This window comes from Rhipicephalus sanguineus, chromosome 4 (assembly GCF_013339695.2).
Source record: "Rhipicephalus sanguineus isolate Rsan-2018 chromosome 4, BIME_Rsan_1.4, whole genome shotgun sequence".
Taxonomy (NCBI): domain Eukaryota; kingdom Metazoa; phylum Arthropoda; class Arachnida; order Ixodida; family Ixodidae; genus Rhipicephalus; species Rhipicephalus sanguineus.
Window position 1 is genome coordinate 105,526,504 of NC_051179.1, and position 18,220 is coordinate 105,544,723.

At 46.6% G+C, this 18,220-nt stretch overlaps 1 protein-coding gene across 1 annotated transcript; it reads left to right on the forward strand.

Annotated features, from left to right (window-relative positions):
• Positions 1–7,815: 7,815 nt before the first annotated feature.
• Positions 7,816–10,852, forward strand: LOC119388913 (uncharacterized). The gene is made up of 2 exons (XM_037656272.2): positions 7,816–8,147; positions 10,534–10,852. The coding sequence occupies exons 1-2, from the start codon at positions 7,816–7,818 to the stop codon at positions 10,835–10,837; spliced, it is 636 nt and encodes a 211-aa protein (XP_037512200.1). The 3' UTR covers positions 10,838–10,852.
• Positions 10,853–18,220: the final 7,368 nt, after the last annotated feature.

The window sequence follows — 18,220 nt, forward strand, 5'->3', positions numbered from 1 at the left end:
AGTCTCTGGAGGCATTCTTGCCGATGGCCAGCGTCATCCCATAGCCATATCAAAGAGGCTTTGGTGGGGCTATGCATCAAGTCGTCGATTACATACAAGGAAAAGTTCGTTGACGTCACCTGTTTCTTAATGTGTCTCAAACTCGCTTCTGTGTCAGCCTGTTCATTTCCGGCTGTCCTAAAGTGAATAGCAATCTCTTGTAACGCAACGGTACGCCCGACAATGAAAACACTACCGGAATTATTAAGGCGAGGGCCTTCGATGCCTCATCAAACGCGAAAATTGACCAATACATCAATTCAACACTACAAAGTGACCTATTGATCAATACATCCACTGAGAATAGAAAGAAAAAAAATGGCTTTCGCCGTCCAGTCGGTTTAAGCGAACGAAGAAGGAACCCTGTGAGTTTTCAAGGCTCCACGGCTGACTGACCGTCTGTGGCATCAATCACAGAACTGTTGCTACGGCAGAGACACCGGCAGTGGTCTTTTTATTTTCTACTCCCAAACTATCGCTTCTCTTCCTGCTTTCCCAGTACGCAGTCGCAAACCGGGCTCAGGCCCTTGTTAACATTCTTAAGCGGTTGTAGCCACGTGACTAGCTGTGATGGCTGCCATATACTTGCCTTTATGTTATCCTCCGCCTCATCAGCCTGGCGACGCTTATTTCGATTGTCATGCAATGTGACAAATTTCGCGGGCACTAAGCACTTCATGCGCTTCTTGTAGGTATGCAACGTCTACGAGGTCGTCGCCGAGGCTCCCACACGAAGAGCCAACAAGGCACACGTGGAAATATTGTCAACAAATAGTTCCAATATTGCCAGCTTTTGTTTGGTTAGATTGCTCGCCGCACTGGTGCAGTGGTTACGGGGCTCGCGTGCTAACCCGAAAGTCCCGGGTTCGATCTCGGCCGCGGTGGTCGCATTTCGTTGGAGGAGAAATACGAGGCCTCTGTACTGTGCGATGCCAGGCACGTTAAGAACACCAGACTGTAGAAATTTCCGGAGCCCTCCACTATGGCGTGCTTCATAACCACATCGTGCTTTTGGCACGTGAAACCCCAGAGATGATTATTTGTTGGTAACACTGCAGAAAAATTATGTCTTAGGTGGCGCCACCTTTTTCATGAAAATATCTTGCTGTATGAAGCTTTCTGCCGGTAACAGTGGCTGCGGGGAAAGGAGTGCTGCAACATTGATGGGTGAACTTTCTTACAAGGAAAGAATGCTGATGCGCACACACATAAAAACACGGACTCCGTGTTTTTATGTGTGTGCGCATCAGTATTCTTTCCTTGCAAGTATGAACCAACTCGCCCAGCAGCAAGTTTTATTGAACTTTCTTACTCGTGTCAGAGCAAATAAATGACGCCGTACGGCTATGACGTGATGACGATTGCCGTGGTTGTAGTGAGAGGAAGAGACGAAGCAAAACACCTTATTTTAGCATGTACGGGCCTTCACGGTTCAACTTTTTTTTTTTTTTGAGTAACCGCGGATTTGATTTTCACGAGTATATATCTAGCCACCATTCCCTAACAAAGGCAACAAAGATAAGACAAGTAAAACTCACAGTACAAACGCTTGAGACATGTAAGAGCTACATATATGATATTCGAAACAAAACTAAGCGCTGCTTAGCCCAGCGGCCGGTGCTTGCATGTCGCCCTGCACGCTTTGCTAGTGCGAAACCTGGTCGCTCCAGTCAGCACCGTCGGTGTTGCAGCACATCGGGCGATGAGCGGAGGCACCGCACGCGGCCATCCCCCATGGACAAGTTAGTGAAGAAGGGATACTTCAGATGGCGGCTATTACAGGCAACCGCTCGGGTGGGAAGGCACTGTGACAAGGGCGTAGCCAAGGGGGGGGGGTTGGGGGGTTCAAACCCCCCCCCCCCGAAATTTTTCAGTTTTGCTTGCGTATATAGGCACGCACACATACAAACGCACGCACGAACATACATAAAGTATGGTTGAACCCCCCCCCCCCCCCGAAAAAAATTTCTGGCTACGCCCCTGCACTGTGAGTCCCGCTGTGTCCCTTTTAAACAGTGCGAACTGCACTCGTGTGCCGTATGGGAGACGGTGCTTTCGTTGGAGGGACATCATCCCGAAGGGAAGTTCCAAAGGACGCATTCCGGTCCTCGAAGTACCACCAACTGAACAGAACGTCCTGCCTGCGCCACAAACGCAATAGATGCGTCCTAATTAATGCTTCAAATTCACTTTGCATTGCACGCCCGTGACAGCCTTAAAGGGCCCGTAAACAGGCTGCGACTTTTTTTTTACACCCGCCAAACAAGCTCGCTAATCCGTACAGTAGACCGCGGCGATCACGTTTTCCGAATATTACAGCGCTGCGCGCCGCGCAGACCCTTCATTTCGAAAAACAATTCCCGCGCTTCTTTCCTACGCCTCACCAATCCTCCTCGTACGCGCAGTGACGTCAACTCGGCGATCGCCGAGTTGACGTAGCACTGAGCTCGTCGATTGGTCTAAACCAGGTCTCAACAAACAATTGTCAAGTTAACGTCAGTTCCTGTTCCCACCCACCGCTACGAAACTGCGCCTTGTTTTTTGGCCCTGCGGTGATGCGGTTTCGGCCACGCAGTTGTCGCGCGTATATTCCTCGCACTGCATAGCACCTGCACGCACTTCGGCGAAGCGCTGTTCAGTTGCCGGCTGCAAATCGAGCGGGGAGAGGGGAATCTCCGGTAGCTCGGACGGGTCGCGCTTGCTCGCGCGGCAAGCGGGGTTCTCCAGGCTTTTCTCTCGCGCCCCTTCGACGTCTCGGAAAGCAAGCACGCATTCCTGCTGCATTGTGAACTGTCACAAAAGTTTAAAAATAGTGAAGAGCCGAAAACTGCGTCAAGTTACGGACCACGTGCGACAATATAAACAATAAACAACCAGGAGCCGCAGCAAGCGGAAGTGCATTGCGACTGATCGAGCTCGCCCATGACGTCAATTGTTGACGTCGTGTCACGTTGCCGAAGTGGGCGGAGTCACGACGACGGGCTACGCCTTTTCCTCCATGTGGCGGAGAAGGGTGGTGAGGCCGCGCGAAAATTTGAAACCAGCTGAAACGGATGTTCTAACCCCTGTAACTTCCTTATTATAGCACGTACTCGCAAAATTCTTGCGGCAGCATGTTCACATAGCAAACGTGCGCATATTTCTTTTCATTACAATTTTTGGACATCGGGGTTGTTTACTGGCCCTTTAAGTTGAATTGCACGGACAGCTTCTGCATAATCATTATCGAGTGACGCCACATGTTTGGTCGTGGAGGGTTACAGCTTTAATTATCTGCGCTGAAGTGCGGCCCTCAGTAAAAGTCATGAAAGACCTTAGAAGCTCTCTCATACAACTCCACAAGGAGTGTGATCTACCGGATTTCGTTTAGTAACACTCGTTTAATACTCTTAGCGATTTATTGTTTCTTTACATCAACATACACCCGCCAGGTCCCTGTCCTATTGATTCTATCAACCAAATCGAGTGGTGGTCTACTTCTGAAATATTTGTTATATTAATAGAAGCTACAAATTTCCTGGCAATTGAGCAGTCTGGGTGTGTGCCTATGATAGGAATGAATGTCTTATATTAGAAATTCGCCATCGACGACTTTTTTCGGGCTTCCACAGTCACGTCCACCGTCATGCAGTTAACAGCACTGTCTTTAGGTTTTTGATATTGTTTTCCCCGGAAGGCGCTGTCATTGTACCGCCTCTTCAAGCAAGGAAGGCTTAATGCTCGAATCTGCAACGAGCCACACCAAACAATAATGACTACTTACAGCATGTTTTGAAAAGAGCATGCTAACATTGGCGCCGCAACGCCAATTTCACTCTTGTCGTAGCCTGTATACAGGCTACGACAAGAGTGAAAGCTTCGCCGAGGATTAATGCAGGCGTGAGTACTTCGATCTAACTGCTCTTCTATATTACATCGACACGCGGTTGCATAGGCTCCAATTTCAGGCGTGCAATGCGCGTTCATTCTAAGCAAGGACAGCGCAACTTGGCCCGTTTATCAGTCAGACATGCACACTGAGTGGTGAAGTAGCCTTTATTTGAAAGCACCGCACGTAACTTCGACACCGAAAGGCCAAGAGGCGCCCGAAGTGTACTAAGAAGGATAATCGTCTTAAAAACGTTACGTGTGCATCAATGAAGCCTTGTGATGCGCTATTCACACTTGCCAAGTTTTGGCAACAGCAGCCTCTGTTACCTCAGAGCCTCAGAGATGCCCATACCCGTGTCAACCTCGGCAGTCTCGGATGCCACGCGCCTGGTACGCATTGCACGTGCACTGCGTTTCAACAAACGAACGGAATACTGCACGTAATGTTGGCAGAACCGGTAATATACAGTACTCGGCCTTTATATATATTCATAACGAGAATCGGGGGCTGTGATTGCTGTGTTGGGGGTTTAGTTGAGTGGTACAGAGCGCTCGCTTCGCATGTGAGAAGTTCCCGGTTTGAACCCCGGCACCTTTATTCTTGACAAGAGAGAGAGAAGGCGCTTCAATGAAAAACAAAGAATTTTGCCGGCGTCTGCATTCTACTCTGTATAGGGAAAGGAGATTGAGGACAAAATGGCCCTCGGAGGAAGAGGGCAGGAAACGAAAGGGAAAACAAAAAGAAGAAAATATTACGACCGTGGTATGTGCATGTCACAACGTAATGGTTGTGATGTAACTTACATTACAGTTTATCAATTAGGTTAATGTCCACGAGGAATCTGACGTTGCCGAGAAGGAGAAGGCGAGTGCGTTGTATGGACCATACAATAGAGGCAAAAGAAAAAAAAAAGCGAACTTTGAGAAAAAAAAAGAAAACCTGCATCGACAATGACAAGGCCGTAAAACCAACTGAACTGCAGTTACGGCGAAATGAAGTTTTGATTGACAGGGCTACCGAAAAATCCTTCACCTAACAAAATGGCACGGCGAGAGTGAATCACCAAACATCCGCTGTATTTCCAACACAGTCCCAAAACATGAGCCCATCCTGAAGCCGTCGAACTTAATAGGGAGTTTTAGAATAGCGTACGCCAAGTTAGCGTTAGCGTTTGCGGCCCGCTATTTTCGTCACTTAACGGGAGCCCGCAAGCGGTTAGCGTATGACGCATGCGCGGTTGCGTGAAAACCCAACGCTAAGCTTTGCGTACGCTATTCTAAAACTGCCTAATATCCGACTATCGCAGCAGCGGTGCACTAACGCCATATCGTTGGAATGAGGGAAGGTTTCTGGAAGTTCTACTGGTTCCACTACGCCAGCTTGGCATACCTTTTGCTTTTAAACGTGGATAGCGTTTCTTTAGGTAGCATGACAGGTTCCAAATGGGTCGACGACTCAGCTTCCAGTGTGACGTCACAGGCCACCGATCCGAATCTACGCGCACACGCACAAGTGACGTCCACGCATCGCGCATGATCACCGGATAAACAAAACTATAGATGCTGGCAACATTTCGATACCAGTCACTGCGGTGCCATAGCAGCCACGGTTCTCAGCTGCTGACACGAAAACCGCCAATTCGATCCCGGTTGCGGCGACTGCATTTCGATAGAGTGAAATGCTAGAGGCCCGTGTACTGTGCGATGTCAATGTTCATTAAAGAACTCCAGGTGGTCGAAACTATCTGGAACCCTCCACTACGACGAGCCTCATAACACAAGGTGGTTTGGCGCGTAAAACCCAGCAATGTATAGTAATACTTCAATGCGGGCGCTTCAGCTCTCAGCCTCTAGTATCCAAAGCATGATGCTCTAACCGCTATTAACCGCTACGGCACAGAGGTGTGCCTCACCAGGCGAAATTGAACGCCACTGAATTAAGTTGTTAATGTATTCACTCATTGAGTTATTGAAAACTTGGACTGTTCGGTAAAACTTTCGGTTGTTGAGCGCGGGGTACCTTCTTAGAAAAACCACGTGCCCGCAAATGCGCTCTTTTTTTTTTACATGAAACTTAACGCACTAATAAGGTTCACGTACTTCCGCACAGATAACGCAACAGGTTATTCTGAGACTCTTGAATTGTCGTCAGACAGGTGGTGGAAGAGCTTAGAAGTGTCGTCTTCATGAATAGTATTTAAGATCGATTTACTGGAACATAAGTAGTGCAGCACGTTTACCTGACAAATGCCGAAGCGAAAATGTCCCTGAAAACTGGCGGTACGTAGGAAACGTAGGCTACGCATTAATACAAGGAACTGATCTAGCCTTTCTATCGCCGAGGCATCATGACATGCAAAAAGGAACTCGTCATGGTGGCTACGGCCTCGTGCTGCTGGAATGGAGGTCGCGGAATGGCAGCCTTTGATCGCGCCGTTTTATGAGACGACTAAACAAGCGCAAAGCGGAGGCCCGTAGAACAAAAAATGCAGGCATACGGAATCGCTTATGTGTGTTTGATAAAAAGGTAGTGGGGGAGTAGTCTTCAAAGGGCCCCTCACCAGATCTCGCCAATTTGAGCTGACAAGCGCAATACTTCATTGCATATCTGGGTTGGGAGAGCGAAGGCTTGGAAGGAAGGACAGGACGACACAGAAGAACAGACGCCGAGCGTCTGTTCTTCTGTGTCGTCCTGTCCTTCCTTCCAAGCCTTCGCTCTCCCAACCCAGATATGTTGAACCAACTAGCCCAACAATTAATTATTTTGAAACTTCATTGTAGGCTCACGCTCGTCTCTGCCAAGAGTTAGGTAGCTAAGCGTCGCGACAAAGGCTGAAATTTCAAACCGAACGTCGTCAGCTCTTCTCGCGGGTGCCGCGCTCCAAGATGGGGCGATGACGTACGACACCGAGTGCGTTACGTAGTTAAAGGTGCTTCGCCGTGCACCAAAGCGTAGAATAAACTGCAGAGGAACGAGGAGGGCGCGTCTCGCCCACGCATCGTGACGCGTGCGTGACGTGGTGATACGTGTGGATCACGTGATCCTCCGGCACTGGTATCGGAAAATGCAAGGAAAGTGCTTGGCTCGCGAAGGCTAGACAGGGCAAGGGGCAAGGGTGCGAAAGTCGCCTCCTCACATTGTGGCATCGCGCCGGTTCAAAACGTTTCTTATCTCTGCTTGTAATGAACCAATTAAAAAAATTATTTGCGGTAGAATGCTCTTTATTGGGGACATATAATAATTGTTGGGGTTTAACGTCCCAAAACCACGATAGGATTATGAGGGACGCCCTAGTGCAGGGCTCCGGAAATTTCGCCCACCTGGGGTGCTTAAAAGTGCACCTAAATCTAAGTACGTGGGCCTCAAGCATTTCCGCCCCCGTCGAAATTGCTGCGCCCGCAGTCGGGATTCGATCCCGCGACCTTCGGGCCAGCAGTCGAGCACCACAAATACTAGACCGCCGCGGCGGGTCTCTATTGGGCACGTAACAACGTCCAGTGCATAACTAAAGTTTGCTAGGTGGCCTTGTGAGGGGCCCTTTAAACCTAAACTCCAATTCTATTCGAACAGTACCGACAGCCAACTGTTCCTCTGGCAACCTATTCAATGAGAGAAGGAAAGCAGCGTTACACTCACCCTCCCACGCGCCTCGGCCGATTTTATGTAGCCGTTGGTTAAACTTGCCTACAGAGATAGAAAAAGCCACTTTCCTTTCTCGCTTCCTCCTAATTTCAGATCTATGGTCAGGTGGTGATTACAATAATCGAGATGCGTCAGTGATGCCCGTCAGCTTCAGCGCCACCACGTCTGAATTAAGTCGTCATGCGTCGATTCGGCAGCTATATAAGAACCAACACGCGCACAAGCGTCCATTTACTGTAAGCTGCCTTTCTAAGCGTGTGGTCATGGGGTCTTCCGCTACGTCCCTCCTGTTCGTCGCCGCGCTTCTTGTCGTGCAGAGCGTGTTCGTGGGCAGCCTGTTTCTGCCGTTCGGTGGCATCGCGTCCGCTGCGAACGGCATCATCGGCTTCAAGATCTCCATGGCCGGTTCTTTGTTGTCCATGCTCAGCCAAGCATTCACCGGTACGTTCAACCTCAGGGCCGGCACTGACTTCGTGGATTCTCCGTCCGAAGAGCTCAGCGGACGGAGTGGTCTTCTCGGCCCCGACGGGATGACTACAACCACCGAGAAGACGGAAATTAAGGTTCCTGTGTCGGCGCTCCAAAACGTACTCAAGTAAGAGGGAATCCTTGCGGTAGCATAAGCGCTAACGTTAGACAGTTTTAGCATATCAGTTATGTCTGCATTAGCAAAGGCACTTGAGGAAAAACCAGTTACCTGACTAGCCAAATCCTTTAATTAAGGCTTCTTCCAAGCACACTTAATGACAAATGTGTGTTTGTATATTCGACGAGCGTTATTTGCCCAAGAATGTACACAACCAAAGGCCATATGCCCACAACTACGCCGCTGCTCAAAATTTGCACCAGCAGTGAAGTACTGCTTGGTTCAAAAGGGCAGACTGATGGGTTAGTTAGCAGTGCATAATTCAGACAACAGCGCAAAGGATCACACAGACGACGAAAGATTAAGACTGGACACAGCGCTATCCCGTCTTGCGCTGTGTCCCGTCCGTAAGATTCTTTGCGCTACTTGTGTGAATTAGCTATACTGCTTGGCTACCTGCAACAGTGGATTTGTTTTTTTCGGTGTTCTGCGCAGTCAATGTGGCGCCGCCGCTTCGGCCGCTCATGTTTACGCTTCATGTTCAGCTTCTGCCATGTTGTCGAGTTCCGCCATTGGTCCAGTCTGATTGGCCTGGAGGGCCGCTACGGCCTCTCCGATTGCCTTACGATGCCGCCATTTCGAACTTTGACAAGATGGCGCATTTTGAGTGTCCAGGCTAGCACCCTGGTAATCTGCAAAGGCAATGTAGTATCCAGATAAACCGAAGCTGTCTAATAATTGGGCGTCTTGATTATTCAGTTTGTTGCTGCGGATGGTTGAACACGAGCGTTCGACGACAGGCACGCGCCCGCACACATAGCAGTAGTCATTTTGCGTTTTGTTCTTGTGTTCACAGTGCGAGTTGACTCCGAGATGTGGGAACGCCTTCATTACAGTCGATCCGTGCGCTTCTTATTTAATGGAACACTGCGTTCGAGATGCATACCTTGTTGCGTGTGTCATCCTGTATTAGTGTCATTTAGGATTCCTTAGCATACAGACAGCGCACGGCCTTCACTCGAGTGCGCTAAAGGTGATACTGACCGATAAGATAACTGTAGAGTTACGAGTGCTCAAAGGAGGCGCAATGTGTGGTCCGGATTAGGCCCTCTGAGCCACTGGTGTTACCTCCATCGCATCCTGTGCCATAATATTTGTCATCTATGGGCCGGCGTGGGGTACTTTGTCCTCAATGTGCATTAGCTCAGTCGGCAGCGGCTGGAAACAAACGGCAAATGGCGTGAAAATCTACGAAAGATTTGCTTCTTTAAGGCAATACACTTAAATTTCCCACACGTCGTTTTATTTTTTAGCTCAGGTGTGTAGCTGCTATGCCCGGGGACACGGGTTCGATAGCCGCTCATGGCGGCCACACTTAGATGAGGCCGAGATGAGATGAGGCCGAGAGGCAGAAACCGCCGTGTGGTTACATATATCTGCGTTATAGAAACCAACTTTGTAGGAAGTGCACAGCTCTTACAAGACACGAAAGACGAGCGAGGACACGAAAGACACAAGTGCTTAACTTCAACTAAGCGTTTATTGCAAAACGTCACATTATATGGGGGGGGGGGGGGGAAGAAAAACAGGAACGAAAAACAACCCACCAAAACCCACGTGTCGTGCCATACAGTAGTCATCCATTATAACTTCGTTTTTTGGATGGTGTGGTTGACAATAATGGATGACTACTGTATGGCATGACACGTGGGTTTTGGTGGGTTGTTCTTCGTTCCTGTTTTTTTTCTCCCCCCCCCCCCTATATAATCTGACGTTTTGCAATAAACGCTTAGTTGAAGTTAAGCGCTTGTCTTTCCTGTCCTCGCTCGTCTTTCGTGTCTTGTAAGAGTTGTGCGCTTCCTACCAAGGTGGATCCATACCAACTTGCCCGATATAATTGTTTATAGAAACCAAGGCGGTCATAATGGGCCTTTCCGGGTCCGCACAGCATTGATCACCTAAATCGAAACTGGTGGCCCTTGGCCTCCGAAATTGGCCGCCGTGCGCCGTTAGGCAATCTCGGAGGCCTGCATTCGCACCTTTTTTTTTGGGGGGGGGGGAGGGGGGGGGAGGGACATTTCCAAGTTTGTGACACCAGATGACGCTTGGTCCGCACCTGTCGTCACAATTTGGCCACCAAAAATCATGGCCGCGTGCCTTATCGATGCCGGCGCGCATGCGCAGACTACCTACTCGGAAAAGGCCATTAATCGAGACTACCGCTACTATATGCAGAGTATATTGTTTGCTCAGTCGTATATTGATTTAGCCTCCTAGAACCCCAGAATTTATTTTACCTGTTCGTTTTCATAGCCTACGCTGTGTCACATAGGATGAAACGTGGAACAATTCGAAGTGCGGGACATGGTATTTCATTTCGTCTCTACACTTGCAGCGTGGACGATGAGCGGAAGCGCCAGCTAGACCTGCTATTCACCTTCCTGAAGGAGATCGACGACCGAGGGTGCGTCTCCCGCATGGTTTGCGAGAGCGTCGCCGACGCAATACGCTTCGGCAAAGTGGGTAACGCGACCAAGAATTTCTTCAGCACCAACGTTGGTGTCGACACTGGAGCCGCCTCGGTGTTTGTCGACGCCGCCAAGACTGGCCGATCGCGAGGCATCGCCGGATGTGCGCAGGCCTTCCCAGAGTGCAATGCCAACCTCCCTCACATCCTCACGGCTGCCGGATTGATGTAGACCCTGATTCCTGAGAATAAATGTTTGTACGTCTTTCAACGAGAGTTGTTGATGCAGGCTACGCTTTATCAGGTCCGGCGTGTACGGCTCCTGGTCGGTACGCTCCGTTGCCGACAGTCCACACGTTGGTTGATTGGCTGCGGTACCATGTAGTGTATGTAACTTGACAGACGAGGCCATATAGACAGTTTTTCATACAGGTCGTTACACAGGTCGTCCACACGCAGGTCGTACATACAGGGCTTTAGACAGCAACATATTTTTGTCCTTGAGCGTGATGAAAATTAAGAGTGCTTGCATTCGGTCAAAGATACGATAGAGAGGAAAGGGCCCTATTATCTCAAGTCTCTCGCTTCCCATTCACAATTCATCTTTCCTTGGCAAGCTGTTACGACTGGTCATATTCTGCAATGACCTGAAAGACGCAATTATTTTTCCTGCCCGACATAAGTACACTAAGGCTGTAGAAGCGTGCTGGTGTTTGGCTTAAATGTATGAAGAAAGAAGCCATGCTATAACTATCAGGTACGCTTGTATATAAGTCCAGCGCGCTGTCCTGGTACTGACTAAAGCTTCTGCTTTCTTTGCAAGATGCACCAAGGTGGCTGAGAAAGGCGTTCTTTACCAAAAATCTGGCTGCTTCCATGTTATCGCGACGCGGCGTTCTACTTCCTGCATGACGAAGATTTCGCTTTCACCATTCTGTACTCCGCATTGCGATTGCAATTTTTTTCTGTTTTCCTTCTTTTTTTTCTTTTATTTACCGCTATCTCAATCTGTCTTTCCTGCTGGGCTTCAATGAATATACAGGGTGCCCCAGCTAGCTTTGGCCAGAATTTCAAATTATATTAACGCGCCCTATGCTGACGCCACCATATGCATGTTGACTGTTGCAAGGAGTATGTCACATTATTTGTTGTGTACCATTTAGTTGCTTAATTAATCAACTCTTGAAGCAACGAACCCATGAAACACAAGACCTCTATAAAACGTCATTAAAACGTTTAAAACCTTCAGCAAACTCTATAGAACTTTCTTTAGAGGCTTCGTGTTTCGTGGGAACATGCGCGAAAAATTGCGGTTTTGAAAGATGTAGACCGGTTCTGCAAAACGTCCGACTTGACAGTTTGCAACCTTCTATTTATTAAGTATTAGCGTTTTTCTGCTTACTGAAGATGCCCGCGAAATAAAAAAAATGCACCACGTGACATGCCAAATCGCTTCTTTTATCGCAGTGTACTAAATCATGGCCTTGAAGATCGGCTTCTCTTACCTGGGGGAGTCGTTTTGATGGGTTGAAATGCTTCTTTTTATCACCAGCCAGAGTTCCCACATTACGGTTCTGTTCAAATGTTCAAACGTTTATCTAATCAAAACAAACTTTTTTATCGTGCCGCAAGATGATGACCTATACAGACCACCCACGCTGGGCTGCTTACAAATCTGCATCGTCCATCTACATATGTGCACTGAAGTCCGCTAAAGATAACTTTCTTACTAACGTTTTGCCGTCTATGTTACAAAGTGACGCAAAAAAATTTTGGCGAGGCATTAATTCCCCGTGCGACAACCATATTTCCTTGATTGACTCATCCGGTAATCATATTAGTGAAGCCCATTGCGCTCCTGTTCTTAACGAATCTTTCATATAACTTTTTTCTGTAGAGAGCTGTAATGAATTACCTAGCGCGATTTTACACAATTGCTCACCGATGTCATCAGTGATTATTCAACCTCTTGGAGTTGTACGCCTCATTGAATCACTTAAGAACGATTCGTCTCCCGGTTGCGATGGTATTAACACAAAATTTTTGAAAAGTATTAGTGCTTGCAGTTTCATTAAAATAAATTCTTCAACATTCATTGGATACTTCTGCGATTCCTAGTAAATGGAAAATCGGGGAAGTCGTTTCACTCCATAAATGTGGTAATAAAAACTGTTCGCCCAATTATCCTTCTATTTCTTTACCTAGTAGTTGTAAACTGCTCGAGCATATAATATTTACTGACATAGTAAATTTTTAGAACCAAATTCATTCTTCACGTCTGCACAACATGGCTTCCGTAAAATATATTCATGTGAAACGCAGTTAATATCCTTCACTCATCGCTTACACCAGATTCTTGATAAATCATCGCATGCCGACTGCATTTTTCTGCATTTTTCAAAAGCTTTTGACAAGGTATGCCATAGACTGCTCCTCTAGAAACTACACCAACTAAATGTTGACAGTAACCCATTAATGTGGATTGAATGTTTTCTCACTAACAGATCACAATTCGTTACTGCAAACGGTCACAATTATTCTTTTTGCAAAGTTCATTCCGGCGTTCCGCAAGGCTCTGTCTTAGGCCCCCTGTTGTTTCTCATATATATTAATGACCTCTCATCAGTTATATCGTCTGACATTAATCTCTTTGCTGACGACTGTGTTAGTTATTTTTTGAGAAGTTACTAACGATAATCATATTAACATATTCCAGTCTGACCTTAACGCTATATCTAACTGTTGTGAAAAATGGCTAATGGACCTAAACATTAAGAAGAGCAAAATCATGCGTGTATCCATAACTTCCACTACCTCACCTCTTTAGTATCTTAATAACATTCATCTGGATTCTCTTAACTCTTATAAGTATCTTGGAGCTCACATAGCGACGAATCTCAACTGGTCACCTCATATTGAATACATCATTAAAAATGCTAACTGCATGCTTGGCCATTTAAGACATAACTTTTTAACACGAAAGTGCTTTATGCCGGGGTCCACCAAGTACATCCGTCACGAATATGACGTTGATAAAATGGACGCCAACGGGCGAGAAAGAAAAAAACCAAGAAAAAATCCCACGCTGGGAATCGAACCCACGACGTTGCGGCCGCGACGGCAAGCGCCCGACGCCCTACCGACTAAACTAACTCGGCATAGGCTGGACACGGCGCGAACGCGCCTTATATCTTTCGCACATTCTCTTTCGCACGGTGCTCTCTGTTGGCTGCGTAGGTAGGCGGTGCGGTGCCGCCGTCTGTGAGAAGTGAAAAGAAGTAATGCTTCACGATCGACACCTACTAGCGCTTACTCCGAGATTGCGCGCGGTATCGGAGGTCATGGTTAAACAGTTAAAGCGTCTCGATACCAGCAAGGTACACTGGCCACGCTGGCGTCGCCGAGGCACCCTTGACGCAGTTACGTTGGTTACGTTCTTTGCCTTTCGCTTCGTGTTAGCGTGCGTCAGCTCATCGGAGTAGTGCAGCTTCCACGTGCACCAACGGGATTTCTCCGCCGCCGACTGCTTCGATTGCGAGAGCACCAACTAACAAAACTGCTGCAATATGCATTGCAGAAAGGACGCGATTTCGACGGGCGAATGTCGTGCCTTGGTGGAGCGAGAGGCCAGCGGGACGCGCGCGTTTGCGGCTCAGGCTACGAACCTCTACCTCCCGTGTTGCTGAAGCGTAGAGTGTGGTAGTGTATGCATGAACGCAGGCGTCGGTCACCCATTGCTAGAAAGCGCACACCGTGCCGTTTCTCTCCTTAATTGACGACGCTTTAAAGAAGTGCATACCGGGTACCAATGTTGATTATGAGCTTGTTGATATCATCCTTACGCGGGATTCACGATTTGCTGTGTCCAAATATATGTTCGCAACGTCAGCTACCACAACGGTTTAATCATGATCAGGGGCGTTAGTCGTCGCAATAGAGACATGTCGTCAACATGGGTGCATCCACGTCAAAACGGTGCTGTAGCTGCCAAACACGAATAGACATTGTACAAGCTCTCATATATCACTACACAATAAGCACTACTTCTATGAAGACACGTTTCACCTTCGTGTTATACCGATTCCTATGACGGAGGGATCAGCCATGTTTTTTTTTAATGCTCCATATGGCTTAAAACTGCAGCTTTACAAATACACTAATACGCTCTAAACTAGAATATGCTACAGCCGTGTGGGAACCCACCTATGATAATCTAGTAACTTCCCTTGAACTTGTCCACAATAACTCCGTTCGTTTTATATTGTCTAATTATAACAGAAGCACGAGCATTTGAACCATGATAACTTCCCTTGCACTCCCTTCTTTAACATCTCGTAGAAAAGCTTCCCGTTTAACACTATTTCACAAGATTTAGCACAATCCCTTCCTGCGTGACCAACTATTTCTTTGCCCACAGCATATCTTCTTCGATTCATAGCACAAGCATAAACCAAATTAAGAAGAACTTATCAATTTTCCCTTTGAGCAGTCGTCGTGACATAACCCTCCTGCCATCGTTTCATAAGTACGTGCATTGAGCAAGGCCATCACCAATAACGTTGCAAGTCTGTATTCACGTCAAAAAGACTACATAATCATCTTTTCTTCACGCGCATCTACGAAACAAAAACAATCTTCAACCCACCTGCCCTACCACGCGTCATCCGCATGTGGAATGACCTTCCAGATGACATAGTAGCTGAGGGCAACATAGATAAGATTCGGCACCACCTTGGTCTGACGGTCCCGACGTGGGAGTCGCCCGCTGCGCGCTGACGCGCGCCTTGCAGGACCCAAATAAAGTTTTTCAACCAACCAACCAACCACCTCAACACGCATCTCCAGAACTAACTTTTTCACGTTTTTCACACCTAGTTTGGTATTTATGCATTTAACTATCAGTGCTTTCTTGTTTCATTTTCTTAGTGATTTTCATTATGTTTGACTATAACATGGACTTCATATTTATTGTGAAATCTTGAGCGATGATTTTTGTTTTTATGACTTGTAGAACGCCGTGCCTTTTTAGAATTTGTATTTATTTTTTGTAGCCTGCTGTTGTATAGTCCCTATCTCGCATGTTTCATATTCTGTATACAGTTTCCATTGCATTTTCTTTACCGTTGTAACTGTTCAACATTATATAATCATCGACATTTTTTTTTATTATTATTGAAGTTGTTTATAGCCATGTAGATAATAATTTCATGTTCCCCTTACACAATGCCCCGTTGGGTCTGTGAGGTATTTTGAATAAATAAATAAATATCCCGCCGCATTGATCACCGTCACAATATAGGCACCCCTTCATGCAACACAAAAACTTTCTTCAATTCATTTTTGTCTCGTACATCAAAGGAGTGGAATATACTTGCCGGTGACATTGTTAGTATTAGTGATAACCACTTGTTCCGTAATGAATTAGCTAAAATTGTGTAGTTAGGTTCCTTGATGTGTTCGTAATTCAAAGTTTTGCTAACATTGTATTATAAGAAATTTATTTCTATGATCTAACCGTATTCACTGTTTTTTGTTCAATTACCTTTTTTTGTAATAACCCCCCCCCCCTTTGTAATGCCATTTGGCCCTGAGGGTAAAATAAATAAATGAAATGCGACCTGAAACATTATTCTGCGTCATTAAAAATTCAAATATTTGGACGAATTTTCCTGCGAAGGAATGCGTCCAAACGCTGTCAACCAGCTACTGCGGAACGCGCATTGCGTAGTGCACTAAATAATTCGAACCCGAAACTTTTGTGTCAGGGCCCCTTTGAAAAATGACCACATGCACCTGTGGAGACCGCAGACAGCAAAGCGCTTATCTATGTCTTCTGCGCTTTACGGAGGAAGTCCGTGCCTGAAAACAGCTAAATGTATTCGCCATAAATGCTACATAGTGATGCGTAATTAACGCTACCTTGCGCCATTAAGTATGATCGATTCTTTCCTTTTTTAATGCTCCGGCTCAAAATCACAAGCACCGGAAACCCAGCGCCGCAGACACGACCGATCTGCCATATGATCCCGCTCTTTCAAACTTACACTTAGGGGCGCGCTTGAACAAGAATCCTGCGCGCTGAAAGGAACGAAGCACTGTGTAAACTGTGGGATGAGATGAGATGAAAACTGTGAGATGTGAGTCACGGCATGATACAGTCTGAAAATTTTTAGGTTCTATAGATAATAGAGGTTACAGAGTCAATTAGAATGAAGAGTTATTTTGAAGAATACCAGTTTTAGCCTAGACTATGTTGCATAATCTCACAAATGACCAGAAATCGTTATGTGATTATGTCATAATTTAAAAATCATTAGCAGTTGATGTTTTCAATAAAATGATTTAATTCGTCCGAGTGCCCCAGCACAGAAAACCCAAATGACAACAGTACAGTTGAAGTAACTGGCAGACCAAGGCGCCGCATTACAGTTTTAATAGTTCGTTTTCCGAGAGAGGAAAAACGTCGGCAGTCCAGCAAAAAATGTGCGAGTGTTTCTACCTCATTGCAAACGGAGCATGTAGGAGAGATCGCCAGAATGCATCAGCGCATGTACAAATTAAGAGTTGGGATTCGACATCGCAATCTTGTCATTGCTACTTCTGTCTGGCGTGTTTTACAAAATTTTCTGCTCCAAGGAAACTGAAGGTGCTGAACATCCGGTGGTAATGCGAGACTTGGAGTAAGCAATGAGAAAGCCTGCTTTCTAAATCTGGCCGCAGCGACGAACGCCGTAACTGGAAGGACATCAAGAACTGGGCCTGCAGTCTCTCTCCTTAACTGACGACGTTTTGAAGAAGTGTATATCGAGTACCAGTGTTTCGTATGCGCTTGTTGATGTCATCCTTGCGCGGGATTCACGATACGCTTAATCCAGGTATATGTTAACAATTTCAAATACCACAAGAATTAAAAAATCATCGTGGGCGTTAGTAGTCGCGATGAAGATGCGCGACTAGGCGTCAACGCGGGTGCATCCACGTCAAACGGTGCTATAGCTGCCAAACGCCAATAGACATTGTACAAGCTACCATACATCACTACGCAATAAGCACTACTTCTGTGGACACGGTTAACTTTCGTGTTATACCGATTCCTATGACGGAGGGATCAGCCATGTTTTTAAATGCGAAGCATTTCTTAGCGAACTTCTGCGGCATTGAGCGTATCTATCTAGCCGCCTACGACATCGTGCTCTCCTGGCCGTTTCGTTAATCGCATTTATACCAAACTTGATATGGCATAACATGACCGTAAACGAACATAAATGACTGGTCATTTATGACTGGTCATAACATGAAAATCATTACGTGCATGTCATGAACAGCATGATTTACATTCCACGGCCTTGGGGTTCTTGCGGCCGGTCCGTTAATTTTATATGCACCAAAACTAGTATGGCGTGACAAGAGTTAATGACGAACATAATGACAGGTCCTAACGTACAAATCATGACGCGCATGTCACGTGCAGCATGATTTAAATGACGTGGTCTCGGGGCGCTCGCGGCCGTTTAAATGAATGGATATTTACGAAAACTGGTATAACGAGACATTTCTGTATGACGAACATAACTGACACGTGGTAACATGAAAATCATGACATGCATGTCATGTA

What these genes read in the sequence shown, in the direction of transcription:
- LOC119388913 (XM_037656272.2), top strand. Translation starts at nt 7,816, where the DNA reads ATGGGGTCTTCCGCTACGTCCCTCCTGTTCGTCGCCGCGCTTCTTGTC. An exon ending in GCGCTCCAAAACGTACTCAA is followed by an intron (nt 8,148 to 10,533) that starts GTAAGAGGGAAT and finishes CTACACTTGCAG; the next exon opens with CGTGGACGATGAGCGGAAGC.